The sequence below is a fragment of the Tamandua tetradactyla genome, chromosome 1 (genome assembly GCF_023851605.1).
Source record: "Tamandua tetradactyla isolate mTamTet1 chromosome 1, mTamTet1.pri, whole genome shotgun sequence".
Classification (NCBI taxonomy): Eukaryota; Metazoa; Chordata; class Mammalia; order Pilosa; family Myrmecophagidae; genus Tamandua; species Tamandua tetradactyla.
In genome coordinates this window covers 157,620,798-157,640,226 of record NC_135327.1, presented here as the reverse complement: position 1 = coordinate 157,640,226, position 19,429 = coordinate 157,620,798, and the positions used below count along the sequence as shown (strand labels likewise).

Below are 19,429 nucleotides of genomic sequence, written 5' to 3'. Positions count from 1 at the left end.
GTATTAGTCTTGGTGCTTATTATAAACAAAGATGGTGTCTTCATTGATTCTCAGGGTCTTTGGCTCACAATGGATGCTTATTGTTGAAAAAAGGAAATTATGACCTGTTTATCTCATAGAATATGACTCTCCCTGTATTCTTTTACTTTAAGAAGCGTAAAATGAATTTGGAGCAAGGGAAAGAAGATTTTGAAAAGTGCGCATACCTGACAGTATTCACATACTGCTAAGCTATTAAAATAATGGAATTTTGGCCATGGAGTAGGTACTTAATCTTCTAGTATAACCTCTTCATTTTTTAATAAGGACATTTAAACCCTGGAGGTTTAAATCACCAACGTAGATACACGGAAGTTGGGAATGAAGCCCAAATGTCTGACTCCATTGCTTTTTGCATTTGTACCATGCTGCCGTTCTTCCTAGTCACATGCACTGGAAAATTTTTTTGTGTCATTTACCTAATAGAATGTTTATGTTCTGGCTGAGGTAGTTCTCAAGAAAGACAGGCCACTTGCAGATTGTTAAGGCCGGTTTTCTGAAAATTTTGATTATGAGTCTGAGTTAACCATTGCGTTGGTAGCAAGTTTCTATGCTGACCACATGTAGGCTTAAAACATGATATTTTTTCCCTCTGTGGTAGCATATTTGTGTCCAATCTAGGTAAGGTGGTAGCATCATCATTACCCAAGAGGAAGACAGCATCAGTTTTCACATTTTTTGGGGGGCAGAGAATTGTGGAGTTCCATAATGTATCCAGTGTAGCCCCACATGTTGTAAATGAAGAAACTGCATCTTGAGAAATGGCATAACTAATTCCCTAGAGTCAATTCATAGGATATCAAATTCACAGATTAGTGCTTTTCCCGGTTTAGTCTTTGCTCTTTTTTCCCAATGACTAAGAAATTTATTCAGACTATCATCTAAGCCTCTATAATAGGAGTACCTCTAAAGCTGGCCTGTGACTGCCCCAGAGAGACTGCTGAGCTCATTATAGAGGATAAATCTTTGTTTCAGTCACACCTTGCGAATAGAAAGTAGGCTTTCTTAGTAAAAGTCTCTGTTCTGTCATGACACCTTTCACATGTCAAGTTCCTTCAGCAGAAACAAATTTTGATTGGGTTTGAGCATCTCTGTTGAAGTTCTCATACCAGAGTGTTGTTATTAGGTGGATTGTATGTGTTTTTTGGCTACGGGAGTGAATTACAATTCTAAAGTATATATTGCCAAAGCCAGTGGCTTCCTGTCGTTCATGTTCTTAGTCTCCCTGGGTCATTTACCATGTGGGCTGTTTAATGGGAACCCTCCCTCAGCTTCCAGAATACTACTGCTTCCTCACTTCCCCTCCTGCTTGTTGACCAGCCATTCTCTTTTTTTTTTCTCTTTTGCTTTTTAATTGTGAACAACTCCCAAGCTCCCTTCTCAGCTCACTATTTCTATTTTTTAAAGCCTTTATCCAGTCTTTCATCTTGAACTGTGGTTTATGTGATAACTGGTCCCAAGCTCATATCTCTATATCTGACTCTTTACCTGTTTTCCAGGCATTTATTTCCCCTCTCCCAGAAGTCATCTGTAGGCAGGCCCACTGACCCCTAGTCAGGAAGTGGCCTTCTTGTCACAATTGCTAGGTTATTTTGGTCTTGTATGAAGGTTGTGTTCTGCCTGATGCATTGCCAGCTTGTTAACCTTGTGGAAGTCAGCATTTCCTCTCTTGCATTCCCCTCAGTCCAGCCTGGAAGTGTGGATGAGGTGTGTGTCTCCCTTGTCACATGGGTATCTGAGGTTTGGATTTCCCATCCCTAGGTCTCAGCTGGAAAGTGAAAACCATGATGGGGGGAAGGGAGACACTAAAATGTTTCCTTAACACACTGAGTTGGATCACTGGCTGGAGAAGCTGAAAAAGTCAGATAAAATGCCTGCAAACTTGCCCTAAGGCTCTGGGACTAGATGGTAGTTGTGATAAATAGAAGTCTGTTCTTTGGACTCTGTTTTAGTGCCTTTGATTCTGTGCAGTTATTTCCTTTTTTTGTCCACTATATTTAGTAAAATTATTTTTGAAAATATTGGGCTGACTCAACCACCTTATGGTCAACAGAGGAAAGGAGATTTATTTTATACTCACACAGAATGTGGGTGGCAGTGAATGACAGAACCCTGAAGAGAATGCAAATTTAGCCAACCAGAGCTCACCCTGCTTCAAGACACAGACCTTGTGGTGATTTCCACTAACACTTTTCAGGAATCGTGGTTTTGACCCTTTTCTCTTCTTACTATGTACCCTATCCTTTGAGATATGTTTTTGATTCCCACAATATAATGTGTTACACAATCTTAACCTGTGTAACCTTTTGCTGAGTTTAACCAGGAAGGTCCTATTGAGGAGATTATTGTCTATAGACTATCTCCTTGAAAACTAGGGAAACAGACTTTCCAGACTGCCCAGTACAGTCCCAGTTTATTCCTGTATCCCAGTGTAATTATTTTTCCCTTTTATTCTTAAAATTGTCCCAGTTAAAATTTAGGCAACAAAATTATAAGGTAGCCCTGTTGATGACCATGCTCAGATTGCTTCCACCAGATGTGCACTCCATGTGGGTGCATCCTGGGGTCCAATGTTTGCGCTCCTTAGCCAGTCTCACTGCAGCTCTTGCTGTTTCCCTCTTAACCCAATGATGTCACTTGGCAGTCAGGTTGACTTGCTCTACCTCCCTAACTTAATGAATTTGAATGATCAATGCTACTCTTGATTTTACTCCTTTTATAAATTGTTTTTGAATATGTTGCCTCTTCCATAGTCTCGTAATCTCATGTTCTTGGAAAAACCCCATCCTCTGCTGTCTGTTCTCATGCAGGGCACTGACGCATGGTCCCATCATCTCCATCTCTCCACCTCCTTTACACTGTCAGGAAAGGGGTGGGTTTTCTAACAGGTGAGTGTGCTCATGTTATTGACTTGTTTAACATCTTTCCAAGGCTCTATCATATCCAGGGTAAGTGCCCACCCCTATTGTGACAGACAAGTCTCTACCTACCTCCACAAAATCACTTGCTTCTCTTTCCCTTAAGCATTCTGTGCCCTAACCATGTACTGCTGGCTACTGTGCAGAGATCCTGGGCTCTGACTTCTCTCCCTGTCTTTGCCTCTGCCATCCCATTACCTCAAATGGCCTCTTCTGTCCTGACCTTTCCCTGCTGGAAAATATCTCAGTTTAAGTCTTGGCTTCCAGGAGTTAGGTTAGATGGCACCTTTCCACATTTCACTGAGGGAGCCTGCAGTTTATTGTAATTGTTTGCATGCCTCTCTCCCTTTACTCCTCCTTCCAAAAGAAAGTGCTTTTTCAACTTCATAGATACCATGCCCAACAGTATCTCTGGCTCCAATGTGCTAAGTGTTTGCTGAATCAGTGAGCAGGTAAATTGTTATAGTTCTCTTTTAGCTGGTTCCTTCCCATCACTTCGTTTTCTATATGTCTTCCAAATGCACCAATTGGTTTTCAGAACAGGGCTGATCGTGGCAGTCTCCTAGGGGGACACATCCCCATACTACAGGAAAGCACCCAGACTTTTCAGCGCTCAGCCTGGTCTTTGAACGCTTACATCTAAATCCAGCTCTTTGCTCATATCATTTAATGGTTTTTATCCTTTCTGTTTCTTCTGATCATGTAAAAAGTGAGTATTCCCACTCCCCTAAGGTTATTTTTCCCGTTAGCCTGGGACCTGACCTGTGCATTTGCAAACAGCTTTCATTTTCTCTTTCTGCCCAATCCCAAATTGTCAGACCCTTGCCCTGACTTTGATTTTATCTCTAGCCCTTTGGATTAGGATTTCTTCTTATTTTATTCTGGCATTACTACTTTGCTTCTCAGCTCTCTGTAGAGGACTGTGACAGAGATTGCTCATTGCCCCTCAGCATTTCTTCTATGCATCTTCTAGAATAATCAGTCCTTCAGTTTTCAGCTGGGCCCATGGCCATCAACAGTAAAGACTACTTTCCATTTTCCATGGAAAACACTATGGCCATGTATTTAAGTTCTGGCCAATGGGCTGTGAATGGAAGTAAAAACCTAAACTTAAGCCATGGCTTTTTTCCTTTGTCATAGCAGGTATATCTGCATCCTGACTAATATATAAGGACTTTAGCTTGACCCATTCACCTGGATCCCTTGCTCCATATTATTTGAATGGGATAGCCTGCCCAGATTATGGTCCCCGGAAATCCGGAAGCAGTGACTGGCATTTTTCCTTATCACCCAATCCCACTCTTCAAGGAGAAAGCATAGATGCTTTTTTCCACCTTTTCCTCCTCCTCCTCTTCCAGGTAGTGAAACTTTGCTCATCACTTCACCAGCCCTTCCCGTATGTGTATTTTCCCCATGTCTAACTCTACTACATTTTACATTCCTCCCTGAGAAATGGAACTGTTCCTTAATCATCGCCACCACCCTCAGCCCTAGTATAGTGTTAGGCATGCAGATGCTTAGTGCCTATTTCACAGCGTGGTTGTGAGCATTAAATGGGTATTAAATACTTCCAATGTATTAGAACTCTGTCTGGAACTTAGTATGTTCTCAATAAAGAGTTGTTGTAGCTGTTGTCATTAAGTGCCAGTTGCATTGAAGTTTTTCTTCTTCTTTGTTTTCACCATAGAGCCTCCCATAGCACTGTAGAATTCACACTTGTAGGGTACTTGGGTATGTGGGGCGCTGACCTTTCATGCTTCCTCAAAAGACAAAGTCACTGCTCGTAATATTGCCCAGTGACCTACCGGAGTGTAATAAAAATGAGAAATAACCACCTTGAATGTCAAAGTGCTAGAATCTTAATTCAGGAGATTGCAGATTTCTGTTATATCTTTTATCATTTAAAAATGTAGTTTGAAGTAACATCGCCTAGAATTATCTTGAGAAGTCAGTGATATTTGTTGATATGCAGTAGTAGTACTCCACTCAAGAGAATATTTAGGTTATTTTCTAATGGGTGGCAATGATGGTGATTCTATCAGCAGGTAATAAATATTACTAGTTTAGTATGTGCCAAGAATGTAAGAGTTCTGTATGCATCTTTTCATTTAAGACACATAACCCTATGAAATGTTAATACTTGAAACATAGATAAGAAAACTAAGGCAGAAATATGTTAAATGATTTATTGAAGGTCATAGATATAACGATTTGTATTGGTAGGATTGGAATCCAGGTCTGCTTGGATCCTTCCAACTTTTACTACAGTATTAACCTATATAACAGATGTATTTTTATCTCGTCATCTTGGAAATTCACAAGTTTAGTGCTCAGATTGCATGCTATTTAGTCCTTTTATTAGAGCTAGCTTCTAACTCAACATTGTCTGAGTTTCTCATTAACTATTTTATTATTCATAACGGTCCTGTACAAATTAGTAATAACCATAGCTTGAAAAGAACTGGCATTTATGTATTTGACTTTGTTTTCAGTTAATTTCTAGCTTCTTGATTTTGTGAATCTGAACCCCATACCCTTGAAAGCTAGGCTTAGCTAATAATTTTCAAAGAACATCCCTCCAACCTGAGTCGTGCAGTAAGAAACAAATGTCCTAGTCAGTTCCCCTTGTAGGAAGGCAGATTTTCTGCATCTGCCCTTGCTTTTTTTCAGCAGTCCTTTGATTCAGCTCCTGCATTCTGTAGGCCCAAGGAGGACTAGTCTCCTATCCTCCCCACCCCCAGCCACCAGTAAGTCCATAACTCTGGGTTCTCTGTATCATCTTTGCCCTCAAAGCAGCACTGGCTTCCTGGTTCAAATTTCACTTGCTCTTTGTTTTTCTTTCTGGTCCTTAGGGATTTCCTCTACTTTCTTGTGAACTCATTATTATATTTAAGAGTATTTGGGGAAGGGATGGCAAAATGAAGCAACTGGAACTTAACATATACTGCTGGTGGGAGCAGAAATTGGTGTAACTCCTTTGAACAGTTCTTTGCACTATCTCCTAATGTAGAACATATGCATGCCATGTGACCCAGCCATCCAACTTGAGTGTGTACACCCAGCAGAAGTGCATACATGTGTCCACCCAGGGACGTATAGTAAGATGTTCATGACAGAACCCAAATGATGATCAGTGGGAAAATGGATAAATAAATTATGGTTATTCATATAATGGAACACCACACGTAATAATATTAAAAGAAGGGATGAACTATGTTTACTCACAACTCATGGATGAACCTTGCAGACATTATGTTGAATGAAAGAAGCCAAATATAAAAGCGTACCTGCAATATGATTCCACTTATATAAATAAAGTTCAAAAACAGGTCAAACCGCTCTTTGCTATTAGAAATCAGAATAGTGGTTAAGTTCTAGTTTGCTACTACTGGAATGCAATATTCCGGAAACAGAATGGCTTTCAAAAAGGCGAATTTAATAAGTTGCTAGTTTACAGTTCTAAGGCTGAAAAAATGTCCCAATTAAAACAAATCTATAGAAATGTCTTATCAAAGGCATCCAGGGAAAGATGGCCAATGAAGTTCAGGGTTTCTCTCTCAAGTGAAAAGGCACATGGTGAACATGGTCAGGGATTCTCTCTGAGTTGGAAGGGCACATGGTGAACACAGTGTCATCTGCTAGATTCCTCTCCAGCTCCCCAGGAGGCGTTTTCCTTCTTTATATACAAAAGAAGGTTGTGTATATAAACACAACCTGGTTGGTGGACTCTGTGCTTCGTGGTGCTGTGGCCTTTTCTGCTCTCTCAGAATCTCATGTCTTTCTCTCTTGTCATTCTCTAGCTTTTTCCAAAGTGCTGCTTCTTTTAAAGATTCCAGTAAAACCAATCAAGACCCACCTGGAATGGGTGGAGACAGTTTCCACTTAATCATGTTTAATACCCACACTTGCTTGAGTCCCATCTCCATGGAGATAAGTTAATTAAACATACAGTACTGAATAGGGATTAGAAGAAACAGCTGCCTTTATAAAATGGGATTAGGACTAAAACATGGCTTTTCTAGGGTGCATACATCCTTCACACTTTCATAGGTTACCTCTGGGGAGAGGTGTAGAGGGGCTAGTGATTGCGATAGAGCATAAAGGAAGTTCACAAAAGTGTATTCACTTCGTGATAATTATTCAAATCTTATACTATTTCTGTACTTTTCTATATGCATATTAGGCTGCAATTCAAATGTATATATAATGAAAGGAAAAGTATAAAATGTACAGTACTGGTAGTTTACCAGCATCAGAGTGTTTTACAGTGAGAGTTGAAGGCTTTTCACATGGTTTGGTTTCCTGTGTTGTTAAGTGGAAGTCAGCACAAAGTACTTTTGATTGTGTAGATGTATTTGGAGAGTGGTGGGAGGAACATTTCATGGTTTTTGATCTACTCAATTTTGTGCTTTTTTTTTTTTGAGGAATTATGAAGTGGTGAAAGTTGAGGTAGCAGAATCCCTTGGTGAATATTGATGTAATATCCTGATATTCAATCATCTATTAGAAAATGTGTGCATGGTATATTTCCTTATTTCTTTATTGCATTTGTAAAATTTTGAAGAACTACAACTTTTTAGTCCATAGAACACTGATATATATTTTTTCTTTATTAGAAAAGTGTGGCTTTATAAAACAATTACAAAAATACATAAAATACAGATTAATTTCCCAAGAGCCTGCCCATGTCAAAAAAAAAATATGTAAAATATAGAATTCCCATACACCACCCTGCCAAAAACACCTTGTATTGCTTGGAACATACAAATGATAGCACATTTTTATAATGGTACTATTAACTGTAGTTCATGTTTTAAGTTAGGGTTTGCTGTTTATTTAGTAGACTTCCCTACATGTTTTAAAATTTTCATTCTGTTACCACAATCTCACATTTCCCCTTTTGAACATATTCAGATATATATTCCAGTGCCGCTCATTACGTTCACAGTGTTGTGCTGCCATCACCACCATCCATGGCCAAAACTTTTCCATTATTCCAGATAAGAGCCCTGTACATTTTAAGCCTTAACTTACCATGCCCTATCCTCTCCCCATCCTCTGGTAACCTTTATTCTAGATTCTGACTCAGTGAGTTTGCCTATTCTAATTATTTCATATCAGTGAGATCACACAATATTTGTCCTTTTGGTCTGGCCCGTTTCACTTAATGTAAGGTCTTTAATTCATCCGTGTTATTGCACGTATCAAGACTTATTCCTTTTTATGGCTGAATAATATTCTAATGTATGTATATACCACATTTTATTTATTCATTCATTGGCTGATGGACACTTGGGTTATACCATTTTTTGGCTATTGTGAATAATACCGCTATGAACATTGGTGTGCAAATGTGTGATTCCCTGCTTTCAGTTCTTTTGGGTATATACTTAGTAGTGGGATTGTGGGATCATACAGTAATTCTATACTTAACTTACTGATAGTTTTTTTTTTTATAGCTCAGATGCAGCTTCATTCAGTGTTTTAACATGATTACTTTACAATTAGGTATTATTGTGCTGTCCATTTTTGAGTTTTTGTATCTAGTCCTGTTGCACAGTCTGTATCCCTTCAGCTTCAATTACCCATTGTCTTACCCTGTTTCTAACTCCTGCTGAACTCTGTTACCAATGACATATTTCAAGTTTATTCTCGAATGTCCGTTCACATCAGTGGGACCATACAGTATTTGTCCTTTAGTTTTTGGCTGGATTCACTCAGCATAATATTCTCTAGGTCCATCCATGTTATTACATGGTTCATAAGTTTATCTTGTCTTAAAGCTGCATAATATTCCATCGTATGTATATACCACAGTTTGTTTAGCCACTCTTCTGTTGATGGAGATTTTGGCTGTTTCCATCTCTTTGCAATTGTAAATAATGCTGCTATAAACATTGGTGTGCAAATGTCCGTTTGTGTCTTTGCCCTTAAGTCCTTTGAGTAGATACCTAGCAATGGTATTGCTGGGTCGTATGGCAATTCTATATTCAGCTTTTTGAGGAACCGCCAAACTGCCTTCCACAGTGGTTGCACCCTTTGACATTCCCACCAACAGTGGATAAGTGTGCCTCTTTCTCCGCATCCTCTCCAGCACTTGTCATTTTCTGTTTTGTTGATAATGGCCATTCTGGTGGGTGTGAGATGATATCTCATTGTGGTTTTGATTTGCATTTCTCTAATGGCCAGGGACATTGAGCATCTCTTCATGTGCCTCTTGGCCATCCGTATTTCCTCTTCTGAGAGGTGTCTGTTCAAGTCTTTTTCCCATTTTGTAATTGGGTTGGCTGTCTTTTTGTTGTTGAGATGAACAATCTCTTTATAAATTCTGGATACTAGACCTTTATCTGATATATCATTTCCAAATATTGTCTCCCATTGTGAAGGCTGTCTTTCTACTTTCTTGATGAAGTTCTTTGATGCACAAAAGTGTTTAATTTTGAGGAGTTCCCATTTATTTATTTCCTTCTTCAGTGCTCTTGCTTTAGGTTTAAGGTCCATAAAACCGCCTCCAGTTGTAAGATCCATAAGATATCTCCCAACATTTTCCTCTAACTGTTTTATGGTCTTAGACCTAATGTTTAGATCTTTGATCCATTTTGAGTTAACTTTTGTATAGGGTGTGAGAGATGGGTCTTCTTTCATTCTTTTGCATATGGATATCCAGTTCTCTAGGCACCATTTATTGAAGAGACTGCTCTGTCCCAGGTGAGTTGGCTTGACTGCCTTATCAAAGATCAAATGTCCATAGATGAGAGGGTCTATATCTGAGCACTCTATTCGATTCCATTGGTCGATATATCTATCTTTATGCCAATACCATGCTGTTTTGACCACTGTGGCTTCATAATATGCCTTAAAGTCAGGCAGCGCGAGACCTCCAGCTTCGTTTTTTTTCCTCAAGATGTTTTTAGCAATTCGGGGCACCCTGCCCTTCCAGATAAATTTGCTTATTGGTTTTTCTAATTCTGAAAAATAAGTTGTTGGGATTTTGATTGGTATTGCATTGAATCTGTAAATCAATTTAGGTAGGATTGACATCTTAACTATATTTAGTCTTCCAATCCATGAACACGGTATGCCCTTCCATCTATTTAGGTCTTCTGTGATTTCTTTTAGCAGTTTTTTGTAGTTTTCTTTATATAGGTTTTTTGTCTCTTTAGTTAAATTTATTCCTAGGTATTTTATTCTTTTAGTTGCAATTGTAAATGGGATTCGTTTCTTGATTTCCCCCTCAGCTTGTTCATTACTAGTGTATAGAAATGCTACAGATTTTTGAATGTTGATCTTGTAACCTGCTACTTTGCTGTACTCATTTATTAGCTCTAGTAGTTTTGTTGTGGATTTTTCCGGGTTTTCGACGTATAGTATCATATCGTCTGCAAACAGTGATAGTTTTACTTCTTCCTTTCCAATTTTGATGCCTTGTATTTCTTTTTCTTGTCTAATTGCTCTGGCTAGAACCTCCAACACGATGTTGAATAATAGTGGTGATAGTGGACATCCTTGTCTTGTTCCTGATCTTAGGGGGAAAGTTTTCAATTTTTCCCCATTGAGGATGATATTAGCTGTGGGTTTTTCATATATTCCCTCTATCATTTTAAGGAAGTTCCCTTGTATTCCTATCTTTTGAAGTGTTTTCAACAGGAAAGGATGTTGAATCTTGTCGAATGCCTTCTCTGCATCAATTGAGATGATCATGTGATTTTTCTGCTTTGATTTGTTGATATGGTGTATTACATTAATTGATTTTCTTATGTTGAACCATCCTTGCATACCTGGGATGAATCCTACTTGGTCATGATGTATAATTCTTTTAATGTGTTGTTGGATACGATTTGCTAGAATTTTATTGAGGATTTTTGCATCTGTATTCATTAGAGAGATTGGTCTGTAGTTTTCTTTTTTTGTAATATCTTTGCCTGGTTTTGGTATGAGGGTGATGTTGGCTTCATAGAATGAATTAGGTAGTTTTCCCTCCACTTCGATTTTTTTGAAGAGTTTGAAGAGAATTGGTACTAATTCTTTCTGGAACGTTTGGTAGAATTCACATGTGAAGCCATCTGGTCCTGGACTTTTCTTTTTAGGAAGCTTTTGAATGACTAATTCAATTTCTTTACTTGTGATTGGTTTGTTGAGGTCATCTATGTCTTCTTGAGTCAAAGTTGGTTGTTCATGTCTTTCCAGGAACCCGTCCATTTCCTCTAAATTGTTGTATTTATTACCGTAAAGTTGTTCATAGTATCCTGTTATTACCTCCTTTATTTCTGTGAGGTCAGTAGTTATGTCTCCTCTTCCATTTCTGATCTTATTTATTTGCATCCTCTCTCTTCTTCTTTTTGTCAATCTTGCTAAGGGCCCATCAATATTATTGATTTTCTCATAGAACCAACTTCTGGCCTTATTGATTTTCTCTATTGTTTTCATGTTTTCAATTTCATTTATTTCTGCTCTAATCTTTGTTATTTCTTTCCTTTTGCTTGCTTTGGGGTTAGCTTGCTGTTCTTTCTCCAGTTCTTCCAAATGGATAGTTAATTCCTGAATTTTTGCCTTTTCTTCTTTTCTGATATAGGCATTTAGGGCAATAAATTTCCCTCTTAGCACTGCCTTTGCTGCGTCCCATAAGTTTTGATATGTTGTGTTTTCATTTTCATTCGCCTCGAGGTATTTGCTAATTTCTCTTGCAATTTCTTCTTTGACCCAGTCGTTGTTTAGGAGTGTGTTGTTGAGCCTCCACGTATTTGTGAATTTTCTGGCACTCTGCCTATTATTGATTTCCAACATCATTCCTTTATGATCCGAGAAAGTGTTGTGTAAGATTTCAATCTTTTTAAATTTGTTAAGACTTGCTTTGTGACCCAGCATATGGTCTATCTTTGAGAATGATCCATGAGCACTTGAGAAAAAGGTGTATCCTGCTGTTGTGGGATGTAATGTCCTATAAATGTCTATTAAGTCTAGTTCATTTATAGTAATATTCAGATTCTCTATTTCTTTGTTGATCCTCTGTCTAGATGTTCTGTCCCTTGATGAGAGTGGTGAGTTGAAGTCTCCAACTATTATGGTATATGAGTCTATTTCCCTTTTCAGTGTTTGCAGTATATTCCTCACGTATTTTGGGGCATTCTGATTTGGTGCGTAAATATTTATGATTGTTATGTCTTCTTGTTTAATTGTTCCTTTTATTAGTATATAGTGTCCTTCTTTGTCTCTTTTAACTGTTTTACATTTGAAGTCTAATTTGTTGGATATTAGTATAGCCACTCCTGCTCTTTTCTGGTTGTTATTTGCATGAAATATCTTTTCCCAACCTTTCACTTTCAACCTATGTTTATCTTTGGGTCTAAGATGTGTTTCCTGTAGACAGCATATAGAAGGATCCTGTTTTTTAATCCATTCTGCCAATCTATGTCTTTTGATTGGGGAATTCAGTCCATTGACATTTAGTGTTATTACTGTTTGGATAATATTTTCCTCTAACATTTTGCCTTTTGGATTATATATATCATATCTGATTTTCCTTCTTTCTACACTCTTTTCCATATCTCTCTCTTCTGTCTTTTTGTATCTGACTCTAGTGCTCCCTTTAGTATTTCTTGCAGAGCTGGTCTCTTGGTCACAAATTCTTTCAGTGACTTTTTGTCTGAGAATGTTTTAATTTCTCCCTCATTTTTGAAGGATAATTTTGCTGGATATAGGAGTCTTGGTTGGCAGTTTTTCTCTTTAGTATTTTAAATATATCATCCCACTGTCTTCTAGCTTCCATGGTTTCTGCTGAGAAATCTACACAAAGTCTTATTGGGTTTCCCTTGTATGTAATGGATTGTTTTTCTCTTGCTGCTTTCAAGATCTTCTCTTTCTCTTTGACCTCTGACATTCTAACTAGTAAGTGTCTTGGAGAACGCCTATTTGGGTCTAATCTCTTTGGGGTGCGCTGCACTTCTTGGATCTGTAATTTTAGGTCTTTCATAAGAGTTGGGAAATTTTCAGTGATAATTTCTTCCATTAGTTTTTCTCCTCCTTTTCCCTTCTCTTCTCCTTCTGGGACACCCACAACACGTATATTTGTGCGGTTCATATTGTCCTTGAGTTCCCTGATACCCTGTTCAAATTTTTCCATTCTTTTCCCTATAGTTTCTGTTTCTTTTTGGAATTCAGATGTTCCATCCTCCAAATCACTAATTCTATCTTCTGTCTCTTTAAATCTATCATTGTAGCTATCCATTATTTTTTCTATGTTTGCTACTTTATCCTTCACTTCCATAAGTTCTGCGATTTGTTTTTTCAGTTTTTCTATTTCTTCTTTATGTTCAGCCCATGTCCTCTTCATGTCCTCCCTCAATTTATCGATTTCGTTTTTGAAGAGGTTTTCCATTTCTGTTCGTATATTCAGCATTAGTTGTCTCAGCTCTTGTGTCTCATTTGAGCTATTGGTTTGTTCCTTTGACTGAGCCATATTCTCAATCTTTTGAGCGTGGACAGTTATCTTCTGCTGCTGGCGTCTGGGCATTTATTCAGATTTCTCTTGGTGTTGGACCCAGCCAGGTTGTAATATTTTTCTGTGAAATCTCTGGGTTCTGTTTTTCTTATCCTGCCCAGTAGGTGGCGCTCGTGGCACACGTTTGTCTGCGGGTCCCACCAGTAAAAGGTGCTGTGGGACCTTAAACTTTGGAAAACTCTCACCGTCCTGGGGGTTCGCTAGCCGAAGCGGCTTGAGCCGGCCGGGGTCCGAACGCAGGGAGGGTTGCTGGTCGCCGCAGCCAGGGAAAGAGCCCGTCCGAATTTCCTAGTCGGCCCTGGGCAACAAGCGTGGCGGGAGGGCGCCAGCAGCAGCAGCCCGCCCGGGAGAGTGCACGTTCCCCGGGAGTCACGGGTTTGGAAGGGGCCTCCCCCACCCGTCACCGTTCTCCGCGGCCTGGGGGTTTCCGATCCAATTCTCTCAGTTGGTCCGGGGGCTGCGCGTGGTGTGGGCGCCAGCCGCGGCGGTTTCAGGGGACCGCCTCTCCAATTCTCCCAGCCGGCCCGGGAAGGGGGAAGGGAGTAACTCCGGCCGCTTGCCACCCCGCCCGGTAAGGCCCGCGCGCCTCGGCGATCTCACCCGAGCTGCTTCTCTCAGCCAGCCAGCCGTTCCAGGATGGGGTACGCTGTCTTTTTTATCTCTGTTGTGGCTTTGGGCGCTTTCTGTATCGTTTCTACTCCCCTAGTAGGTGTCCTGGAGAAGAAACTAAGATCCGCGCGTCTTACTAAGCCGCCATCTTCCAGGAAGTCCCCTCAACTTACTGATAGTTTTTAAAGGGAGATCTCCTTAAGCAACACAGAAGAGGAAACAAATTGAAAAAGAGAAGGAACAAAATGTTAGTATAGATTGTGAATGGTTTTCTAGAAATTCACCATGATATTCGTATTTTTCAAGCAAAAAAATAGAGTGGCATAAAATCTCAGATATAACTAATAGGACTCTTCTATAGAATTGTTAAAATTGGAGCCCTACCTTTACACTACAGGTAAGCAAATCATAAGTATAGTATAGCAAGAAACAACCAGATGTAGCAAAAGTCTTTGTGTTCTATATTACCAAATTACCATCTAAGTTGATTTCTTTCTTAATTTCACTTTACAAACTGAGTAATTATTTTGTTTCTTGAAGCCTAAGAGACTGTTCTGTGGAGGAATGTTTTGGCCCCTTGGTTCATATTTAAATGACGTATTCTTTGCTTTTCATTTCCAAACATTGTTTAGATTAATTTGCAGTTCTGGATTGGTGGAATTGAAATAAGATTTCTCACTGCGAATTCCTTATTTGCTTGCTACCGGCAACTGACTTTTCCCTTGGGTTTTTGCCTCCAGCTAATTCATTTGGACTCAGTGGTAATGGCACTCTTGTCTTTACAGAACTGCCTAGAAATCTTATGTAGGCATGGAGGGCTTGAGCCTGAAAAGAAAGATAAGTGTGATCGGACCGTGCACGACGTTGCCACTGATGACTGCAAGCACTTGTTGGAGAATCTGAGTGAGTGACGTTTACAGCTTCATCATTAATCTGAGCTCCTGGGCCTCTGAGACATTGTAAAACATGTCAATGCAAACTCAGTTTTCTTTTTTGCTTCGTAAACCTTTTTTGAACCCCAGCCTTTACAAAAACATTTTATTGATTATGAATATAGTTAATTATTTTTTTACCATGTAGAATGGCAGTATGCAGAATCAGTTGCTACTCAAATAACACTACATCTTCCTTGTATTTTACTGACCTAGAAGAGCATTTTAAGTATTTGTTGCTCTTTTCTTATGACTGAAATGGTCTTTCTAGGCATTAGACTAGCAGGATGTGAGACATCATGGTTGGGTTCTATGCTATCAGCCGATCACTAGAATCTAGGCCAGTTGGTGGACTCTCAGGGCCTAGGTGCCTACTTTTATATGAAGATAATTGATAATCTCTTGGACCCCTTACAGCTCTCAGAGAATATGCTCTTTAGCACATCTTATGAAAAGTTCACATGTGGATTTATAAATATGGAGTACTAGATCATATAAAATATTATGACCTCCTATATTAAGATTATCACCCAATCAATCAACTGTATCAGTAATTCTGCTTTAATATAAGCAGAACTTTAAAAATTAAAATAGTATTTTAACCTTCAACTGAATATGTAGATTTTATTTTTTTAGGACTTAAAATAGTCATTTTTATGGTTCTGTAGATTGACTGAGAGAATCTTCCTTGAGTTATCTCCTGCAGTTGTAGTCAGATGGGGGCAAGTCTGGCAGTCATCGGAAGGCTCAGCGGGACTGCATGGCTCTCTTGCATGGCTGGGTGTTGGTGGTGGTCAGGGTGCTCAGGCCTCTTCGTGTGCCTTGAGCTTCTCACAGCAGGGTTCCAAGAAGGAGTGACCCAAGACCCCAGAGTCCCCATACACATTTATTCCTTTATATTATGAACAGCAGAGGAAGAAAACTAGAGTATGACAAAAAGGAATATGTGCAAACTATAAGAATACTTTGCATAGAGCAATAAAAGAGAATTATAACAATTCTCTTTAAATCTCAGTGTTGGGTCAAAAGAAAGCTTTCTTTATCATTAAAACCCAACTTTAGCAACCTTAATCTTTTGAATCACTACTTGTCCTTTAAAGGCAGTTCCTTTTACAGGAGTCCTCTAAGATGGAATAGTTCTCTTATCACATTTCAGCTGTTTATATATATAAACTAAACCTAACTTAATAAAGAAAGCAGACTTTCTGTCAGGGTAAAAATCTATTCTGGAATGTAAATACTATTATTTATTTAAATTCTACTTTATGATATTAAGCATTAAAAAGGGAAGGAATAAATATAGATAAATATGGTATGCTAGACATGAAAGATAAAAAGTATATTAGCCTGGCTGAAGTAGAAGTATGATTTCAGGTGGAGAACTGGAAGAATGGGGCAGGATGCTTGATATTTGAGGTGGTTGAATGTTAATTTCCATACTTTTCATTTCATATGACAGGCAAAGCAGGACTGATGAGATTTTTTGGATTATATAGGCAGGACTGTATTGGTCAAATCAATCAAGGAGAGTCTGGAAACAGATCACACATCAAGTTTTAATTCAGGTGTCAAGAATTGAACTAGAGTGGAAAACAGGAAATGGTATATATTGAAGAGAGGAACAAAAAAGCCTAAAAGTGGGATTAAGGAAAACTTTGATAAATAAAAGAGTGATATGGGAGACCTGCCAGTAATTTCTCCCTTGGGAATGTTGGCAGGATTTGTAAGTGGGTGTTCTAGTTTGCTAGCTGCCGGAATGCAATATACTGGAAATGGAATGGTTTTTAAAAACGGGAATTTATTAAATTGCTAGTTTGCAGTTCTAAGGCCGAGAAAATGTCCCAATTACAACAAGTCTATAGAAATGTCCAATCAAAGGCATCCAGGGAAAGATGCCTTGGATCAAGAAGCCTGATGAAGTTCAGGGTTTCTCTCTCAAGTGAAAAGGCACATGGTGAACACAGTCACAGTTTCTCTCTTGGCTGGAAGGGCACATGGCGAGCAAGGTGCCATTTGCTAGCCTTCTCTCCTGGCTTTCTGTTTCATGAAGCTCCCCAGGAGGCGGTTTCCTTCTTCATCTCCAAAAGTTGCTGGTTTGTGGGCTCTCTGCTTCTTGTGGCTGTGTCATTCTGTGTCATTTGTTTCCTCTAATCAAAACCCACCCAAATGCGGGGAGAGAGGACTCAACCTAATCCAGCTTAACCATCACTCTTGATTAAATCTCATTTCCTGGGAGATGATCTAATTACAGTTTCAAACATACAGTACTCAGTAGGGATTAGAAGAAATGGCTGCCTTTACAAAATGTGATTAGGATCAAAACATGGCTTTTCTAGGGTACATAGATCTTTTCAAACCAGCACAGTGGGCATATTTAAGAAAACTGGACACAATGCAGCATGATTTAGGGGAAAGTCCCCTGTACCAGGGGGTCTAAATCCCAGTACCGTTCTCTGAGGTCTCTGTGACCTCAAGCAAGGTACTTAACCTTCCCTAACCTCAGTTTCCTCACCTGTTAATAAGGGATAATAACAGATTGTTTTCTGTTTTCTGGAGGGCAAATAACTGGACTGAGTGATTCCTTAAGGTTACTTTAAGATCTGTGGGCTGACAAACTGAGAGAATTAAAAGAAAGAAGATGCAATGTGTATTTAGATTGGAAGGTTACTTGCATAAGGATGGTAGAAGCTGTGAGCATGAATGAATTGTAGAGAGTAAGAACAGAATATAGCAAAGATACACAAAAGGCCCATTTATCTTAATTCATTTATACATTTTCTATTCCTCTTTAATGTACAAAAGCTAAAGAAACTCTTACACATGTGCCCTAGGTGAAATGTACAAAGATATTCCTGGCAGCCTTGTGCATGATGGTGGAAAGTTGAAAGCAATCATAGTGAAAACCAATCATGAATTACTAGGAAAAAAATGCATTAAATTCATATTTTAAACTTAACCAATAGCATTTACAAACAAGTAATATATATGTAAATCATTATAGATACATTTCAAAAGACATTGAATGAAGAAGTAAGTTACAAAGGGATGCATAATATAAAGCCATCTATAGTATACAAATAATTCATGGGGGAGGAAAGTAAGGGTTTCCTGCAGAGGGTGGAGTGAGTGTTGAAAGGCTGGGCCAAGAAGGAGCAGAAAATAGAGCCTTTCCAAGTAGAACCAGTGACCTATCTGGAGGTGTTAGAGAGTTCCCTGCTCCAGGGTCTCTGTAGGCATTTTGGTTGTATCTGCAATTCAGGGGAGGAAAGGAGGTGAGCCTGGAAAGATAGCCTACATCAAATAATAAAAGAGCTTGTGTTCCTTGATAAGTATAGATAAGTTCAGTGATTATATACAAGGAAGTGAGAGGATTAGTGATGTCGAAATGTTGTCTTAGAATGCTCTAGAGGGGCGCGTGGCCAGTGCCAGGTAGGAGAGAATGAGGGCCTGAATTAGCTGGTGGGGCTGAGATAGAGAGGTCCATCATGGTTGTCAGGTCATACGTAGAGTACCAGGAACAGTGTGTAGAGAGAGGAGAAAGGGGGCTGAAGACCAAGCCTATAGGAGCCCCAGCTTTTAAGGGCAGATGAGAAGAAAAACAGCTCAGAAAGAAGGCTGGGGAGGGTTAGGAAGGAAGAGAAGCAGAAAATAGTGGTATCATCAGGCCCAAATTAGGAAAAAGTTTCAGATAGGAAAAAATAATCCGACAGTATAAACTGTTTACCTGTATCAACAGTATGCACTGTAAGGGTTAAAAAGAGACAAGGCAGTTGCTCCTGGCAAGTAGGAAATCTTTTGCTAATGGGAAAGGCAGTTTCATAGAGTACTGGAAGCAGAAGCTGATTGTTTGTGGAGAGGCAGTGGAGAATACTATTAGAGAGTTGTACTCTTTTTTAAAAATTCATTCTTTCAGCAAATATTTATTGATCCCTTATTATCTGCCAGGCACTATCCTAGTCATTTGGTGTATAGCAGAGAATTTTTTCAAAAATGGTCATCTTCATGAAGATTGCATTCTAATGTTGAGAGACAGAAAATAACCAACGTAAGGAATAATTCATTATGTAATATTTGAGATGGTGATAGGTGCTAGGAAAAAAAAGGAGTAAGGGATCAGGAATGTGAGAATGGGTTTCAGATTTAAATGGAGTCAGGATAGCTCCACTGATGAGATGTTTAAGCAAAGTCTTGAAGGAGGTGAGGAGCACGGTGATGTGTGTATCACAGGTAAGAGCTTTCCAGGCAGAGGGAACAACAATGGATAGAGTCCCTAAGGTAGGAGCATAACTGGTATGTCCGAGGAACAGCAAGGAGGGCAGGGCAACTGGGTTAGAATGAGTGAGAGAAGAGAAGTAGAAGAGGAGGTCAGAGAAGTCACAGAATAGAGTGGGGAGTAGGGGCCTCATCCTGTTGGAAGTTATTGGCCTCTCTCA

General features: G+C 39.2%; 1 protein-coding gene across 3 annotated transcripts in view; it reads left to right on the top strand.

Moving 5' to 3' along the window:
- Positions 1–19,429, top strand: part of CTTNBP2 (cortactin binding protein 2) — a 156,884-nt gene that overhangs the window by 95,401 nt on the left and 42,054 nt on the right. For all 3 annotated transcript variants that reach the window (XM_077116772.1, XM_077116845.1, XM_077116917.1), the window contains one exon: positions 14,850–14,967. In XM_077116772.1, the coding sequence (XP_076972887.1) occupies positions 14,850–14,967 (118 nt within the window). The remainder of the gene's footprint in view (positions 1–14,849; positions 14,968–19,429) is intronic.